At 56.1% G+C, this 17349-nt stretch overlaps 5 protein-coding genes across 5 annotated transcripts; 2 read left to right on the plus strand and 3 right to left on the minus strand.

The window, feature by feature from the left end:
• Positions 1-727: 727 nt before the first annotated feature.
• Positions 728-1988, minus strand: BKCO1_250001 (uncharacterized protein; the record flags this gene model as incomplete). The annotated part of the gene is made up of 3 exons (XM_020273202.1): positions 728-1643; positions 1700-1816; positions 1867-1988. The coding sequence occupies 3 exons, from the start codon at positions 1986-1988 to the stop codon at positions 728-730; spliced, it is 1155 nt and encodes a 384-aa protein (XP_020130329.1).
• A 442-nt stretch (positions 1989-2430) lies between these two features.
• On the plus strand, positions 2431-3079 carry BKCO1_250002 (ormdl family protein; the record flags this gene model as incomplete). The annotated part of the gene is made up of 3 exons (XM_020273266.1): positions 2431-2563; positions 2609-2967; positions 3029-3079. 3 exons carry the CDS (start codon positions 2431-2433, stop codon positions 3077-3079), a joined length of 543 nt encoding a protein of 180 aa, XP_020130331.1.
• A 4244-nt stretch (positions 3080-7323) lies between these two features.
• On the minus strand, positions 7324-12842 carry BKCO1_250003 (chromatin remodeling complex subunit; the record flags this gene model as incomplete). The annotated part of the gene is made up of 4 exons (XM_020273277.1): positions 7324-8114; positions 8483-8756; positions 8804-12406; positions 12591-12842. 4 exons carry the CDS (start codon positions 12840-12842, stop codon positions 7324-7326), a joined length of 4920 nt encoding a protein of 1639 aa, XP_020130330.1.
• Positions 12843-13276: 434 nt separating this feature from the next.
• BKCO1_250004 (rna family) lies at positions 13277-14912 on the plus strand (the record flags this gene model as incomplete). Its single annotated transcript, XM_020273288.1, has 3 exons — positions 13277-13628; positions 13685-14010; positions 14064-14912. The coding sequence occupies 3 exons, from the start codon at positions 13277-13279 to the stop codon at positions 14910-14912; spliced, it is 1527 nt and encodes a 508-aa protein (XP_020130326.1).
• Positions 14913-15417: 505 nt separating this feature from the next.
• BKCO1_250005 (phospholipase d transphosphatidylase) lies at positions 15418-16929 on the minus strand (the record flags this gene model as incomplete). Its single annotated transcript, XM_020273299.1, has 1 exon — positions 15418-16929. One exon carries the CDS (start codon positions 16927-16929, stop codon positions 15418-15420), a length of 1512 nt encoding a protein of 503 aa, XP_020130325.1.
• Positions 16930-17349: the final 420 nt, after the last annotated feature.

Raw genomic sequence — 17349 nt, forward strand, 5'->3', positions numbered from 1 at the left:
GGGGGGGGGGGGGTAGTAGTAGACGAAAAGAAAGAAGGATAGGTAGGTATTTTGGGCGTGTGTTGCGATGGTGATGACGAAAGAAGGAAGGTGGGTGGGTAGGTAAGTGTAGGGCTGATGGAGATGATGCGTGCCGCACGCGCTAGCAGGCATTACTCAAGTACCGATGCACCTTGTCTTGTGTTGCACGGCCACGCCCACGACCGCGGCGCATGGTAGTTAGTGCTGACGCCGTTTTTTTTTTTTTTGCTGGCGCGCGCGCGTGTTCGCGCGCTCTGTCGATCATTCCCCAGTGGTTTGTCGATCAGTGGGTGGGCGGACATGCTGCTGCAGCAGCACCGTTCCTGCAGGCTCGTGTTTTTAACCGGATGGACACCTTGCCGAATCGAGTCTTTTACATACGCAGAAAATTGGGCATCGGATTGATGCCTGCACGTTGCAATTGGAAAAAGGCAAAGCTAAGATGCCTGGTATCACTCATCTAATCCATGATCCTTTTCACTATTTGCTGTGGAGCAGCTTAACAATAACAAAGCAAAAAAAAAAAAAAAAAAGCTCTTGAGCATTCTGGCGTCCGCGCGCCATCCCATTTCATCCCCAATGCTAAATGGTATTCCTCGTGCAAAAGCCATTACCAACCAGATCATCCCAGTGATACCATACCATGCCACGCTACGACTACTAGTACAAGAAAACGCCATAGACAACCCAATTCTGCAACCATTCTTCATGACGCCGAGTTAGCGGCAGCGGCGGCGGCAGCAGCAGCGGCGGCAGCCCCTCCTCTAGCCGCCTTCTTCCGGCCTCCCCTACCGCCACCGCCGCCGCCCTCGCCATCTTCCCTCTTCCTCTTGCTTGGACGGCTGCTGCCGCCCTTCGGCCGGTACGGCTCATCATCCTTGTTCCTCTTGCCCCGACCACTACCCGTCTCCGGCACAAAGCCATCCTCATCATCCGGGTCGCCCTTGATTGGTGTAGCGGAGTTGGCAGCCGCCGCCGCAGCAGCAGCCGCCGCCGCCGCCGCCTGGCCACGCTTACCACCTCCCCTCCCGTTCCCACCGCCGCCCTTGGCAGGCTTCTCACCCGGCTCGCCCTTCTCGTTCTCCTTGTCCTGCAGGAAGACCTGGGGCTGGTGCTTGCGCAGCCAATTGTAGACCGAGTCCGGGTTGCGGATCTGCAGCTCCTTCTCGCTCGGGACGTCGCGGGCGGGCAGCCGGATCGGGCGGCCCGACGTGTCGTTGGGGTCGTACAGGGCGGGGTCGCCCAGGGCCGTGTCGAGCTCCTTGAGGTACTCCTCCTCGTGGTTCGGGCTGAGGTAGCCGGCGAGGCTCTCGCCCACGAGGTCGTCCGGCAGCTCCGCCGGCGGGAAGTGCGTGTGCGGGACGTGGACGAGCTCGGCGAGCGCGTGCCTGTCGTGCCCGAGCCCCGAGAACTTGGCCGTCAGCGCCGCCTCGCGCTGGGCCAGCTCCTCGGGCGAGATGCGCCCGGCGGCGAGGTCGGCGCGGGCTTCTTGGAGCTTGAGGTGGATGGCGTCCGGGTCCGAGGGCACGTCGGCGTCGCGCGAGCCCAGGTTGAGGTCGTAGCGGAGGTGCTGGGGCACTTTGGGCTGGTCGTTGATGTCGAGCAAGAGGTCTAGGAGCTGGCTGTGATGATGGCTGTCAGCAGGGCTGGCGATGATGGGGCGGGACGTGTTGCGTACTCGTTTTGTTCCTGCAGCCGGCGGGCCAGGGCAATGGCCTTGTGCTCCTCGCGGAAGAGCGTGTTGCTCTCGCGCATGCGCTCGTCGAAGCGCACGCGCATCTTGCGGTACTTTTTCCTGCAATGGTTCAGCGGCACGTCGGGCGGAGCACGAGCGGTGGGACGGACCTCCATGAGCGGATCGAGGGCTTTGCAGGCGCGTCGGCGGCATCGTGGTGGGCTGGGCGCAGCGGGGCGGCGGCAGCGGCGTCGTCGCGCGGATGGGCGGCCATGTCGTCGTGGGAGGCCATGCGGAGGGTGATGCTGGGGCGATGGCGGTGGTGTGGTCTGGACGTGAGGTTGCGGGTCTGGGTGCTGGCTGGGGCTGCGCGCTGGCGTCCGGGGCTGTGATCCCTGCGCGCTCGGCGTGGAAGCTGACGTTCACTTGAAGGGGGGCCTCCACCGTCTCGACCTACTCTTCCCGCCCCCCAGCTCCAATCCCTCTCTCGCCCACCACTCCCGTCGCTGCCTAGCACCTTGGCCGCCGAACTCGCCGCTCGTTACCCCCCGACCGCATTCTCCCGTCCTGCGCTTCCGTCTGCCGGCCAGTCACCTCGCGCATCCCACGCCCTTTGTGCCGACCCCAACGTCCCCTCCACCACCGCCAAACTGTCGCCCATACTCCTCAACCGGACTACCTCCTTCCAGGTAGATCCGCATCCCGGCCATTTGACCACCGCCCATGCCGAAAGGATGAGCCCCGAGAAAGCCGGCCGCCGGCGCCGCTCGTCGAGCCTGATGTACACGGAGCCCCCGGAGTCTCTGGAGCACATCAGCGACCAGGCCGCGCTGCCGAACCTCAACTCGCAATGGGTCAACGCCAAGGGTACGCTGCACGCCTCGACGGCACTCCGCCTGCTAACCTCCGCAGGCGCCTGGGCCATCCACTTCGTCCTCATTGTCTGCCTCAAGATCCTCTACGACATCATCCCCGGCGTGTCGCAAGAGACGTCGTGGACGCTCACCAACATATCGTACATGTTTGGCAGCTACATCATGTTCCACTGGGTGCGCGGCGTGCCCTTCGAGTTCAACGCCGGCGCATACGACAACCTGAACATGTGGGAGCAGATTGACAACGGTGACCAGTACACCCCGGCCAAGAAGTTCCTGCTGAGCGTGCCCATCGTGCTGTTCCTCATCAGCACGCACTACACGCACTACGACCTCACCTTTTTCCTCATCAACTTCATGGCCACCATCGCCGTCGTGATCCCCAAGCTTCCGGCGGTGAGTCTCTCTGCCCCAACCAAAATAGCGCCGCGTAGGACCGCTAACAATCTCGCGGCAGACACATCGGCTGCGCCTAGGTCTTTTCTCCGATCCGCCGGACGAGAGCTAGCCCTCCGAGCCGTACGTCTCTGGTCTTCTTCCTCCTGTATTCTATATTTGAAGAGGTGCTCAAACAGCATGTCATGCATTCCTTTTTTGTCTCCCTTCCCCTCAGCCAACGAAAAAAAAAAAACCACCAGCCCCGGAAGGAAAGAAAGAAACCTTTCCAGAACAAGAACGTTGGGTCCAGGGAAAAAGAAGCCGCCACACCTTTACTCACCTCCGCCTACCGCTACTACTTATTGCTACATAATCGCCGCGCTTTGACCTCGGGCCTTACTTTTGTTGTTGTTGTTGTGAACAGAGAGGGACAGCGCAAACGAAACCCCGCGAAAACGACAGGCAACACGACCGGCTCTTTTTGTCTTTTTTTTCGCGAGAGGGAAGGGGGAGGCTCAGAAATTACCGAAAGAAGAAAAGAAAAGAGGAGATCTGGGTCTCGGTTGTAGCTGTCCTCTTGTGGGGAGTAGATATCGAATCTAGTTCCCGCGATCTGCGATAAATTTTCTGCTTCCATAACTTTTCCCCAGCCAGTGCATGGTCGCAATTGCCGTCTTCCTCTCGTTCTTTCCCTCTCTGACCGCGTGACAACGTTTCTCTCTCTTTTTCCCTTCTTCTCCCGATCCATCCTCCGTCCACCACCATTCCTTCACCGCACCCCGCCGATAAAACATGCGCAGGGGGTACGGCCACTCTATCTGACGCAAAAACGATACCCGGACCACCGCCCGGAATTATTTCCATCAGGGTCCCTCCCGCGAAAGACAGAAAACCACCAAGAAGCGCCGAGAGTGACGCCGGCGCCATCATTCGAGAACCTTTTTCCCGCCTGATGAGTTCTAAGACTCCCGGGTGATCCGGGTGTCGTACGCGAGAGAGATAGTATACGATATGGACAGATATAACGACCGGGAACGGACCACCACCTGCCTGGCGCGCGCGCGTTGTATCAGGGACGCGTATAGTGGGAGGAGAGAGGGGGAGGGGGAGGGAAAAGGGTCTACGGGAACTTGTTTTTGCGTTTGAGAGCCTCGTGCTGTGTGTGTCGTTGGCTTTTTTTTTTTTTTGGAGGTTGCTGTGTCGTTCACTTCGTATGTTCAACCGGAGCTTTCTTGTTTCCTTCTTTCGTCCCTATTTATTTTTTCGGGGCGATGAGAGGGAGCGAAGCAAAAAGAGAAGCATGCGCACACTGTCCTGCCACCGGCATGTGAAAAAAGGGGACTGCGGGGATGGGGGTGGGTGTGTGCAGGCAGCTCTAGGAGGATGCGCTGATGAGGCGCATGCGCTCGAGCGGGCGCACATGAGAACAATAGCGATCGCCCGGAGAAAAACGACTGACCAACTGAAGTCGGTGCAGCAAAAGAAAAAAAAAAATTGCGTGATGATCTGACGAATCTCCGCGTGTTTATTTCCTTTTTCGGTAAGGCGGATAGCGTCACGTACGGTCGAGGGTGGTGCGGGGTGGGGTACGGCGAGGCAGTGTTAGTTTTTGTGGTATGAGGAAGACTGACTTTTGTAAGAGGGGAGGAAAGTGAGATGTTGCCGTGCTGTTTCGAGTCGAGGTATGGGAAGGTGTGTGGTGCGGTGTGGTGCGGTCCTGTGGTGATGTTTCGCAGGGATTGTGACAGCAACTCGTTTCGAGGGAGCGTTGTGTGGGGCAAGGGTAGCTCCATCGAAAGAATAACGGCGCATGGAGGGCTGTGAGTTTTTGGATTAATTGCCGCCGTTTCTCCTATTTCCTTTTTCTGTGCGCGTGTGGGGAGAAGGAAGGGATGCTTGGGCCACTGAGGGGCGAAGGATCTTGTCGGTGTGAGATTGTTGGTCAGGGAGCTTGGAGCGGAATTTGGTGCCTTGCTGCGGACCTGAGGTTCCTTGGGGGCGCGTCGTGACGCGCATTAGGATTGGTGTTCTTAGGGGTTTGGGGCGCGTGAAGTACTCTTGATCTTTGGAGAAGATCCGAAGGATGATTGACTGGGCGATGAGACACCGTCGTATGTACAGTCAGTTCGCAGCAAATGATGAAGAGAAAAAAACGTACTACTCCCGATCGGGCAACCGGTGGTCCGGTATGCTGGTATTCCGTGAGGCATTGCGCTCTTCGTAATCAACGCCAATGTCGAGACATGGCCATAAGCTTAAATTTACAGGGAGCTCGGGGCTGTTATTACCCGCCGTCTCCATCCTTCACGGCATTTGTTCTTAGTACAACTTTTAGTATAACCAGCAAGGGTTGTCTCGGATTACACTTGCACCTGCTTATATCAGCGCCACTGTCCTTTTCTCTAGGACAATCCCAGGTAGAAAAGCGTCAAAATCCCGGGGTATACAAACAATAAGCTCTGCTTCTCTAAGATTGCTACAACATCACTGGAAATCGGCAGTCGGGAACGCGTTCTAACCGTCAAGACTCAAGACTCGTCAGATGCCGACACCATTACTTAATATTACCGTTTGCCTCACTCTATCATGGTTCAGACTCATCAACTTCTCAAAAGCGATGCGTCACTTGACTGTCTAAAAGGAAGGGAATGCGAAAGTTATTATGTTCCGCGGAGTCGAGCTCACTCAATACTTATCTAAAGATCATGTAGCCTTTGCAGTCTTTACACGACCAGAGAGACGGCGTGCTTAAGCTCCTCCTATAATTCCCTTCAAATTGCTGCTCTAATTAATTACAAGCTGGTGTCGTTCTAGAGGTGGTGTGGAGTTGACGCTCACCCACATTCAGCCATTAACGCAAATCCCATGCTGGGTATGTTGGACGCTGGAGCATCTTCCGTGCCCATGTAGCATTGTGGATAAGTGAAAGCGTACGCAGCAAAAAGCTGAGTAGGCCCGAGAGGGCCAAGCCCGGTGAGCCTTCCAATTCCTTTCGGTCGTAGCGCTTTATATCCGCATTTTACTTTAAAAAGCAAGCACAGTTAAAACCCAGATAAAGATTTACGAGTCACAACAGGTCACCACGTTGAAGCGAGAGATTGAGATTAAGGTTAAATCAGTTGATTAGCCCCCAGCACTAAGTGCTGATAGCCCACCCAACCCCGACCTTTGTAGGTAGTCGTCACCAGAGCAGAAGCTCCGTTTTGCTCTCAAATCTAAGCTCCACCCGAAGGCGAAACCCTGCCCGCAAAGGCAAAAGAAGAGAAAGCGATTGATTTAAGAGTAAACCAAGTTGATTGCCCCCAGCACTAGGTGCTGATAGCCCACCCAACCCCGACCTTTGTAGGTAGTCGTCACCGGAGCCGAAGCTCCGTTTTGCTCTCAAATCTGAGCTCCGCCCGAAGGCGAAACCCTGCCCGCGAAGGCCAAAGAAGAGAGAGCGGATGAAGAAAAAAAATCCTGGAGGGGGGGAGGAGGGGTTTTTATGAGTGGCAGGCGGCAGCAGCAGAACTGGTGGCACATGGGCGACCGCGGTGGCGCTAACCGGAAGGGGAAAGGCGCCTGCCGCAGGTGTGGTACTTTGGGAAAGAGCGATCGGGTCTGTCACTGACTCACCAACTTCTCACTCACTCTCATCACTGGCTAAGCCTCGAGAAACCCAATTCGCCGCGAAACCTGTCACTTCACCTCCATCTCACGCTTACTGCATGGCTGTTCGAAACTCTAGTATACCATGGATCCATCATCCATCAACCGACTTTTTCTAAAAGACTTTCGTTACTCCATGGTTTGTTACCACCTCAATTTCTCCACCAATGGCCGATCGAAGCTGTAATAGTATACCGTGGAACCATCATCCACCAAGTAACGTTTCCGAAAGATTTTCATTAGTCCATGATTTTCTACCACCCACTCGTGATTGATTGGAAACGCCTGTATATACCATGGAACTATCATCCACCGAATGACTCTGTCAAAACTTCTTCACTGGTCCATGAAACTTTAACCACCTCCATTCCCGCACCCATGACTGATCGAAGCTATGATATACCATATGACCTTACTTCATGTAAGATTTTCATTAGTCTATAATTATTTCCCACCTCAATCCTCCCACCCATCCCTGATCGAAGCTCCGGAACCCACCCCATGGAACCGGCAACCCCCACCAACTTTTTCGAAAGCAAGCAAGCAAGCAAGCAAGCAAACGCCAAGCCCAGAAACCCACTCCAGTGACTCCTAAACGCCCACCGCCGTAACACGTGCATACGTGTGCAAAACCGCACGCTAGGTCCCCACGGTAAAGCCTCTGACGCAAAGAGCCGCTAACCCAATCGACAGCGTTTGCAGGAAAAAAAAAGTCAAAAAAACTCATCAAGAACCACCGGACCCGGAACCCGCCCTCGCGGGCGCCTGAGACAGAAACCCGCTCAAGGCCGCCGCAACCGCCTCATCATCATGTTGCTGGCCTCCGCCTCCGCCTCCGCCCGCGCTTCCCGCTCCACCGTTGTCTCCTGAAGCGGAAGCCGTCGTCGCACCCGGACGTGCGTCACTCAGCGGCGCGTTGTTAGTCGTCGGCGTCGGCGTCGACCACAACAAGCCGGCACCGCCCGACCGGGCCGAGACGGCATTCATGGCCGCCTGCTGGCTCGACAAGCCGTTGCGCTGGCGGCCGTGCTGATAGTCCAACTGGTCGCGCTGCATCTGCGTCTGCTGCTCGCCCCTCTGCTGCAGCAGCAAGCTCTTCTGATACTCCATCTGCTCGCGCTGGACCTGCGCGGCATACAGGGCGGGGAGGCCGGCGCCGCGGCGTTCCATCTCGGCGGCGAGCTTCTTCTTCTGGACGAGGTTGCCTTTCACGCCGCGGAGGTACTTGACGGCGGCGTCGACGAGGTGGCGGGGCTCGCTGCTGTGCTTGAGGGCCTGCAGCATCTCGCGGACCTGCGTCTCGGAGCCGATGTGCGGGCAGGTGCGGCCGGAGCCGAAGTGCGCGAGGCCGCAGAGGTTGCAGTGCTCGACGCCCGCGAGCTTGAGCGGGCACGCGCCGACGAGGTGCGTGCGCGTGCACGCCGGGCAGGTGCGGACGTAGCCGGCGGCGAGGGGGAGGTCGGACGGGTAGGCGGGGGGAAACTGCGGTTCGGGGACGCGTTGGAATCGTCGGTTGGCTGGGAAGGAAAAAAGAAGCGGACTTCGAGTTAGAATGACTGTGGGACTCAAAAAAAAAAGCATGACCGGGATGGGTTGGATATTATTGATGATGCTACAAGGGGGGCTGCTGAAGTGACACTGCGGGAAAAAGTGGGTTGCTGGTTTTGTGATTATTTTTGAGCAGGCGCCCGCTTGCCAGTAGACGCCTGTTTTTTTGTAGCGAGAGACTTCTTTGCTGCAGTCTTTTTGGCAAGTGCTCTGCAGACCGCGGACTCGAGAGCCTGGTTGAGCTCTGGTGTCAAGATCACCCCGCGCGATACGATCCGAGCACGAGCAGCAGTCATGGCAATGTTGAAGGCAGGCGAAAAAGTTCTAGCAGACTCACCAGTAGGGCTAGAGCGACGTTTTCGTTGCTTTTGCGGTGTCTGGCCAGCTACAGCCAGACCCGAGACCTTGCCGTCGCGAGCCGGTGCAAGCTCGCTAACGTCGACATGGTCATCCGCCTGGACGCTTTCCTCATCGTCGCCGCTTGCCGCTCCGTCTGCGTGGAAGTCCGTATCGCTGTCACTGTCCCCGCCACGTCGAGAGCGACCGTGAGCTTTGGCAGGAGAGCCGGCGGCAGCATCGACACCGTCTCCAAGATCATTGTAGTCGACAAGCTGGGGAATGTTAGTGAGGATCAGGCAAAGAATAGCGAGATACTTACACCACGGTTGCGTTTACCACGCCCGAGTGCTTCTGCCTTAGCTGCCGCCTCCGCTGCCGCTGCCTTTTCACGCTCTTGGAGGATCTTGTCCCAAACGGACGGATCAGGTGGGACCTCCTGTTCGTCGTCCCCGGTGGGCAATGTATCTTCCAGTGCACCGGCATCGTTGGCCCAGACACGAGCAAAGCTGAACTGCGTCTCTGCTGAAGCATCTGTGCCAGTCTTGGTGTTTTCCATCTGGGTACGATCCAAGAGCTGCTCGATGGAGTTATGATCGTATTTGATATCCTGGTCACCGCTGTCGGAGAATAGCTCAGCCGCACCGTGTCGAAGGACGGATTCGACGTCCTTATCCTCAATGTCTTCATCATCCAAGGACTCTACCACGACATGATCCAGGGCCATTTTCTTGCGTCCGATCTGGACGATCTTCTCTTCAGCGCTTGAGCGGGTCATGAGCTGGAAACACAGGACCTTCTTCTTCTGGCCGATACGGTGGGCACGGGAAAGAGCCTGAATGTCTTGATGAGGGTTGAAGTCGGGATCCAAAATGATTACTGTGTCGGCAGTCGCCAAGTTGATGCCGACACCTCCAGCACGGGTAGACAGCAGGAATGCAAATAGAGGCGAATCAGGGGCGTTGAATTCGTCAATCCGCTTCTGCTTCTCTAAAGAACCGATGGTACCATCAAGACGGCGGTAGCCCATCTCTAAGCCATCCATAAAGTCTTCGATGATGTCTAGCATGTCGAGAAACTGGCTGAAGATTAAAACACGGTGGCCCCGCTCCCTTAGCTTCGGCAACATCAGTTCAAGGAAATGGAGCTTTGCAGACGCTTCAACCAGATTCCTATGCGAGATTGCGGCGACATCCGTCCTCTCTTCGATCTCTTGACTGTAGATGAACGGGTGACACAGGCACTTACGTAACTGCATCAAGATGTTGCTGAGGTTGGCTCTCTCGTTTGGTTTAAGCTGCCGATCCGAAGAGAAAAGAGCTTTGAGAAGTTCGGGATTCTTCGCAAGAATGGACTTGTAGAGCTTTTTCTGAAGGACGCTCATCGAGAGTGGTACGATGATCTGTGCCATGGGCGGCAAGAAGGTAAGTACCTGCGCCTTCGTACGCCGAAGGATATAAGGGCGGATAAGGTCATGAAGCTTTAGGATCTTTTCCTTGGTCATCTCCTCATACTCCTCCTCAAGTGAAGCCGCGTCGATTTCGTCATCAAGGAACTGCAGGAGATTAAAGAGCTCGCGAGCGTTGTTTTGCAGGGGAGTACCAGTGAGCAGTAGACGGGAGGGAATCTTGAGAGCGTTCAAGGAGTTGTAGAGTATGCTATTGTCATTCTTAAGCCGTTGGCCCTCGTCAACGACCAGACCGGCCCAGTTGACGCTTTTAAAGAACTTCCTGCAGCTGTCGTCCGCGGCAGCGTCGTAGGAAGTCACCACGATATGACAGCAGAGGGTCTTCTTCCCCTCAGGGAACATCTCATACTGATATGCCATATTGCGGGCTTGAGACGAACCGAAGTAAGTGACAACTCGGAGAGATGGAGCCCAATGCTTAATCTCTCGCCTCCAATTCGGACATGTTGAATTCGGAACCACGACCAAGAATGGGAAGCAACTGTGGTCCTGGATCAAAGTTGCCAAGAACGCGATGACCTGGATGGTCTTACCCAGACCCATCTCGTCGGCCAAGATGCCGTTCTTCTTGGAGTACCACTGGTAGTAAAGCCAATTTAGACCATCGATTTGGTACTTCATCAACTCCATTCCAGACTGAAGGATATCCGGCTGCTTAGACTTCTCGAGCTTGGTAAACGGCTGAGCGCGGGCCTTCTCCAGGCGGGCCTGCAGGGGGCTCTTCTTAGGCACATTGGTGTAGCGGCCGAGCACCCAGTCGTTGTAAGCCGTGACGAAGTCAGTCCAGCGATCGCCGTCCTCAGGAACCGGCACTTTTTCCCAGACGGCGTCTTCGTATCCAAGACCCTTGTATTTGATGAGAGCTTCATCGACTTCCTTGATGCGCGCCTTGTCGATCTCCTCGCTGCGGATCTCGACGATGCTGGTGTACTTCACATCCAAGACGATATCAATACGGAGAAATTCTTCAGGGATTGCATCTTCGGTTCTCATCTTTGGGCCGGTCTCTTTCTTGGAGAAGGCCTTGCGCATGGTGAAGGCTGTCACTCCCCAAGTCCAGGCTCCTGGCATCCATGCTGCACGGAAGTAGGACAGCTTATCCCATTTGACGAGGTAAGCCTTGTCGTCCTCGTCCACGTTCTCGCAAGACGTGCCAGCAATGTAGTTCTCTTCATCCACGGGCTTCCAAGCGATCAACCCGACGACCTTTGCCGGCATCTCCATGCAGTCCTTGCATTGCCAGGCCTGAGAGTACTCCGAGAATCTACGCTCGGCAGTTTCCTCGTCATTTTCTTCAATATCCATGTGGTGAGGAGATTTTGGCGGGAGATGATAAAAATGAAACCCACGCCAGCAGGTTAGGCAGCGGAAGAGAATGTTGAAACGGCTGTTGATGAGAGTCGGGCTGACTTCAATGATTGGATCTTCGCCCTCGTTCTCCTCGCGCTCACGCTGTTCCTGCATAGCCGACTTCCGCTGGCGGAAAGCCTTGCAAGATTTGCTAGACTCTTTACACACTTGGCATCTTCCAAGATCGGGTGCAAGCTGGTCTTTCTTGTGATGGGCGTTGACACAACGACGGCATTGAAGGACGAAGCTTTCATCAGATACCTTCGTCACCAGATGATCGCGGCCGGTACGGTGACCGAGACAGCCCTTGTGGTACGCGAGAATGCATCCCTGGCAGTAAATGAGCGGGCCAATGGTCGTTCCCTGGCCACAAGTGTCGCACTGCTGAACATGCCAGCTTCGGAAGGGATCATTATGATCAAGTTCCTGGAATACCTCACGTGCACCAGTAGCCTTTGGCGGAACCGGACGCTTTGGCTCATCATTTCGGAACGTTTCCTGATCAATGCCCAGCTCTTCCATGTTGTCTTGGTGCCGAGTAGCCCGATCGGAGCGGCGTGTTCCAAAGCGAAGCATCTTGGACGATTGCCCCGTATCCGAGTTTCGCTTCCTCTTCCGGCGAGGGAAGACGTCTGACTGCAGAAGCGCATATGGGTCTGAATCCGACTCATCTTCGTCATCTTGCGAGTAATGCTCTCGATATGTTTGCCTGGTAAGCCGCGTTGCAGGCCGAGGGGCTGGCTGTGGTTTCTGACGGGTGCGCCTGCTGCGCCTCACCCGCTGACCACTGTCGTCGCTGTCTTCACCCATCTCGGCGTCCTCATCATCTTCATCATCGTCCTCGCTGGAAGCCAAGGTAATTGGACTAGCTAGGCGGCTCGTCCGGCGAGTGGGCTTTGTGAATCGCATGCCTCTCTTGCCGCGTCGCCGGCTCTGGCTCCTGCTTGTTGGAGCACTATCCTCACCCTCGTAGTTCAACCTCAGCTGCAATCTCATGTCGCTAGTGAGGTCGAGGTCGTCTTCCGAACTTGACGGTTCTGGATGTTGTTGGAAATGCTCAAGAGCCGTGGGGCCGTTGTCGAGTTCCAAGAGTCGCTCAAATGGTATCTTCAAGTAGATGGTCAGCAGGCGAGAAGAAAAAGTCGAGGGTAGGATCGAAGAATATCTGGTGGAGCAACTGGAATGGATATATTTTAGGCAAGCGCAGCAACATGAGCAGCAGGTGATATGTCAATACATGATCTAGTCACATGTGCTCGATCCAAATGGGCGAACAACTCGGCCTACTCACCCTCTCTGTGTGGGTATCGCCAAACATGACGGTATATTCCAAAGAATCTACGTCTTCATACTCCCTCAACACCTTGTAGATCTTCTCAGAGTCCTCTGGATATTTGTATTCGTGTGGATTCGATACTGGCGACGGTATCACCTGAACGGTGTGCGTCTTGGGCGTGGACGTGCGGGAGTATGGGCGCCGTGATCTTGGTGGAGAGGAGGGTTCCGCGGCGGACACTACCTCCACGTCTGAATCGTCCGACATTGTAGTTGAGCTTTTGGCGCTGATTTAGGAGTGGATACGTTCTCGGGTCGTGGAGTGTCGCTCGCGCGGGGCAAATGGTGTTTGGGAATTGTGCTTGGTGACCAAGAGCAGGCGGCGGGACGGGAGTCGTTGCGACTGGCCTGGCTGATAGCGGATGGTGATAGTAGCTTTCGGGGGCGAGGTGCGGCGCGAATCTTGGAAGTGCTTGTCGCGACCGGTTCACTCCATTGGTGCGTGCGTGGTGAGTGAACGCGGACGGTATGGATGCAGCGGACGTGGAGTGGGAAGACGCGTCGCGGCCACGACTTGTTCGAAATGAGCTATGTATGAGATCGCCGCAGCCGCCGCCGCGTTGCACCGTTATTGTCCGCACGTTTTCTCCAACGCCTCGCGCGCCACTTCCACGCGCTGCACAAGCCCTCGCACTCGGCGCAATGGTTCCATCAGCATCCCGGGCCCGCCAGGCTTGGTCGCGCGAGCTTCAATGCGTCGCAACAGCGCAATGCTGCCCGCGCGGCAATCGCGCAATTTCAACAAACTCCGCCATTGCCCGCGGCTTGCGCGAGACCTCCACGCTTGACCGACGCTACAGTGGAGAGAAAAGACGCCCTCTATTTCGTAAGGAGTTGGAAGAGTACGACAGGAGGAGGGATCCAGTATACAAGGCCAAAAAGCACGCAGAGTTTTTAGAAAAGAGGAGGCTTGAGATGGGTATTGCGCCGGGAAAAGAATTAGACCCCGACGGGGTAGCTAGGTTTCAAGAGTGGCAGATGGGCAGAAAACCAGGTCAGTACAGTCTTCAGGCTCTTGTGGACATACGCGCTTACTGACACTTCCCGTAGAACGCGAAGGAAATAACGACCTGGTCGCCATACCCTACACGACAGCGGCATCCAAGTTTCTATATGGAGTTTCTGCCGTGCGAGCAGCACTCATTGCCAGACGAAGAAAATTCTACAAGCTTTATATCCATGATCGTGCTATCCGACGATCACAGTTTGCGGGCAGAGAAGACCGGAATAATACAGAACATGCGAGGGAATCGAAGGAAGAAATATCGGAGACACTGGTCGATCTTGCGGCGAATATTCCTGGCCTTGAGGTGAAGATGGTCACAGATTCATTCCTGTCTGTCATGGACAAAATGAGCAACAACAGGCCACACAACGTACAACGGATCCTCTTCTTGCAGCAACGACAACTCCACTAACACGGCAACAGGGCGTAATCCTCGAAGCATCCCCACTCGCCGTCCTCCCCATAACAAACCTACGACCCTGTATACGAACCCGCCCCTCGTTCAGCTTCGAGCTCGACAGGCAAAGCCCCGAGGAAAAGCGCATCAACGGCACGAACAACCAACTCCCCTACAACAGCCACGGGTGGCGCTTCCCCCTCCTCCTCTACCTCGACAGCATCGTCGACGAAGGCAACCTGGGCGCCATCATCCGATCCGCGTACTACTTCGGCGTCGACGCCATCCTCGTCTCCACGCGCGGCACCGCCCCGCTCGACGCCATCGCCATCAAAGCGAGCTCCGGCGCCGCCGAGGCCATCCCCATCCTCTCCGTCGCCAACCCCCTCTCCTTCCTCACCCGCAGCGGCCTCAACGGCTGGCGCGTCTACGCCGCCGACGCCCCGCCCCCGCCCCGCGACAACTTCAACGTCACGTCCGACTACGCCGCCCGCGCCCTCGACCCCCCCAACACGTCGCCGCTCGTCTCCTTCATCCGCCCCACCACCCTCGCTGTCCTGCGCGACCACAGCCCCCTGCTGGAGCATCCCACCATCCTCATGCTCGGCGGCGAGAGCGCCGGGTTCCGCCGCAGCATTCGGGACAAGGCGAACTACCTCGTCGGCGTCAGAGGCACGAGGGGCCTCGATATTGGTGTGGATAGCTTGAATGTCAGCGTCGCTGCGGCGCTGATTATGCTGGAGTTGTTGCGGAAGCCGAAGATGGCGGAACGGCTGAATGGGGATGCTGAGAGGAGAGTGAGGGCGAGACGGGCGGACAACAGGGCGAAGGAGAATATCGATGATATGGTGAATAATGATGAGATGCTGTTCTAGACGTAGACAGTGGCGGTTGGAAGATGGAGAGGCTTTGTTGAGATAACTGCAGGGTAGTGTGTGTCACGAATCAACAGTCACTCGAAGTACATGCAATTTTCTGTTCTGTTTGCTATATTACGCAGTTGTGTGTGTGTTGAGGTCATGCTGAATTCGTTGAAGACAGTGTTCGTGAAAAGGTAGAGAGCATACAAATTGAAGGAGAGGAGAACGGGGCTCGGCCTCGTACGAAGGCTATCCACCGTCCTATAGCGAGATTCATACAAAATAAGAAAGGGCGCAGCAAACATCCTTACTCGAAACTTGTAACAAAGGCAAGATGTAGAAACCACGTGCCGCGCCGATACGAACTCCGTTGCTCTGTTCAAATCACACTGGCCGTTGTGCAATAGCACTGTATTACCATTACTCATTCGTAGTCGGAGAGAGGATCATCATCGCTGAATCATCGTCGTGGTGTTGGAAAACACGTCGCACAAGAGAAAACGCCATCGCTATGCATAAATCAATCAGTCAAAGTCCCCGTCCGGGGGAAGAACAGCTTCAGCCGGCCCTCCAAGTTCTTCCGCACGAGGGCAAACAGCTCGGCAGCCAAGTCTGTGGACCAAAACGCGACGCCGAGCTCTTGCGAGGTGTACCAGCTGGCCCTGTCCATGTTACCGCTGCCGAGCACGACAAACTCCTCGTCCACGATCGTGAGCTTCAGGTGCGATTGCACGGGCTCTGGCTTTGGGGCGCCACTGCGAGGTTGGTAGTATTCGATGTGTAGACGTCCGCGGATCGTCGGGTGGCCTGGTGGATCGCGCTCGGTATCGTAGATGGGCGTTTCAGTCGGTAGCTTCATGTACTTTCCGACTAGCGACCTGAGCCGGAGGCCGGTGGTCGTGGCGGCGGTGCCGAGCTGTTCCAGAATCATGAGGCGTTCGCTGGTGACGATATCGACGTCAACGCCGCGAGCAAGGGCGCCCAAGATGGCTTTCAAAACCCAGGGGCAGGTCAGGTTTGGAGTTTGGATGTAGATGGAGAACTTTGCCCTTTTGAAGAGCCTCTGAAGGAATAGGTTCAAAGGGGTGGGCGGCGGCTGCGCTGCGGGAAGGCATGGAATGGGTCGAAATCGTGGGTTGACGTGGTGCGGCGATGGCAAGAAAACTGTGGGGATGGACTCGCCAGCAGTACTGTTCAGGTAGGAGAGCCAAGGTGGAAGCTCCTGCACGACGCTAAGACGGCGATTGAGGGTGGTGACTGGATCTTCCTTGGATTGAAAAGGCGGAAGCGGAGGAAGTTCCCGGCTGCCTCGGCCCCAAAACTCGTGCCAGAACTTGATGAAGTTGTTCACGACTGGACCAGAAAGAGAGAGACAACCCTCGAACCACTCTTCCCAGCTGACATTGCAGCTTGGAAGAAAGACCAACTGGCGGTCTAAGCATACGAACTTTGGGTGCATGACGCTAAAGGGCCGGACGAAGACGCTTTTGATTTCCAGATCGAGACCCGAGAGCTCCTCCGGCGGGGGAAGTCCGAGCTTTGATTCCCATTGCTCGGGCGGATAGACGTAGCCTTGGAGGGAGCCAGTCTGGAGGAGCTTCTGGCAAAGCGAGCGAGAAGAGAAGCCAATGCGGACGCGAATCTTGGGTGCGCCAGAGTCGCTGGCGTGGAGAGATTTGCGCGATAGAATCTTCAGGGACTTGGAGAGCCTCTCCAGGGACGGCGAGCGGGCCCAGAAGCAGGTGACGAAGAGGACTTCGGACTGGGCATTCTCAATGCGCGTCAATGTTTCGGCGAAGATGCTGTCGCCGGTGCCAACCTGGAACGAGTGCACGTGTGACGAGGTCACGAGGCTGTTGGAGTCGTTGGCAAAATAGTTCGGATCGGCGCTGACATTCGAGGAGGTGTGTTTGGAAAGCGAGTACGACCAGTCGGCGATGAGGTCAGTCCAGTTGTTGCGCTCATTTGCGGCCGGGGGGTGCGTGTTGTCGGGTGGCGTCAGCGTGTGCGAGCTGTTGCAGGTGTCGTCCATGACGGAAGCGAGCGTATGGTAGCGAACGTAGGAGTGAGGAGCGATGGCTCCCTAGCTGGAGTTGAAGGCTTGGAATATATGAAGCATTAACATAGCCACTTCTGGATACGAAGCAGAGTGGGCAGGCTGCGCCCGTGAACGGATCCTGAAGTACCAAAAATAGCGACAGCCAACTAGGGCATATCGCGCGTGAGTGTTGCGCAGATCCTGGAGAGCTTGCGTAGTGTTTTCGCCACGGAAAGCGTGCTGCCTGGAGAGGAGCGAGCGGACAGGACAAGCTGGCAAGCGGGAGGTAGGTAAGCTAGGCAATAAGCTGGGCCTATGACGCGACTTGCCGCGTTGCCGTTCCCTTTTGTTTCAGCGCTGCTGCCACACAGCTGCCCCGGCCCGACTCCGGCTAAACTCAAGAATTCCAGCAAC

This window comes from Diplodia corticola, assembly GCF_001883845.1.
Source record: "Diplodia corticola strain CBS 112549 chromosome Unknown scaffold25, whole genome shotgun sequence".
Lineage (NCBI taxonomy): Eukaryota > Fungi > Ascomycota > Dothideomycetes > Botryosphaeriales > Botryosphaeriaceae > Diplodia > Diplodia corticola.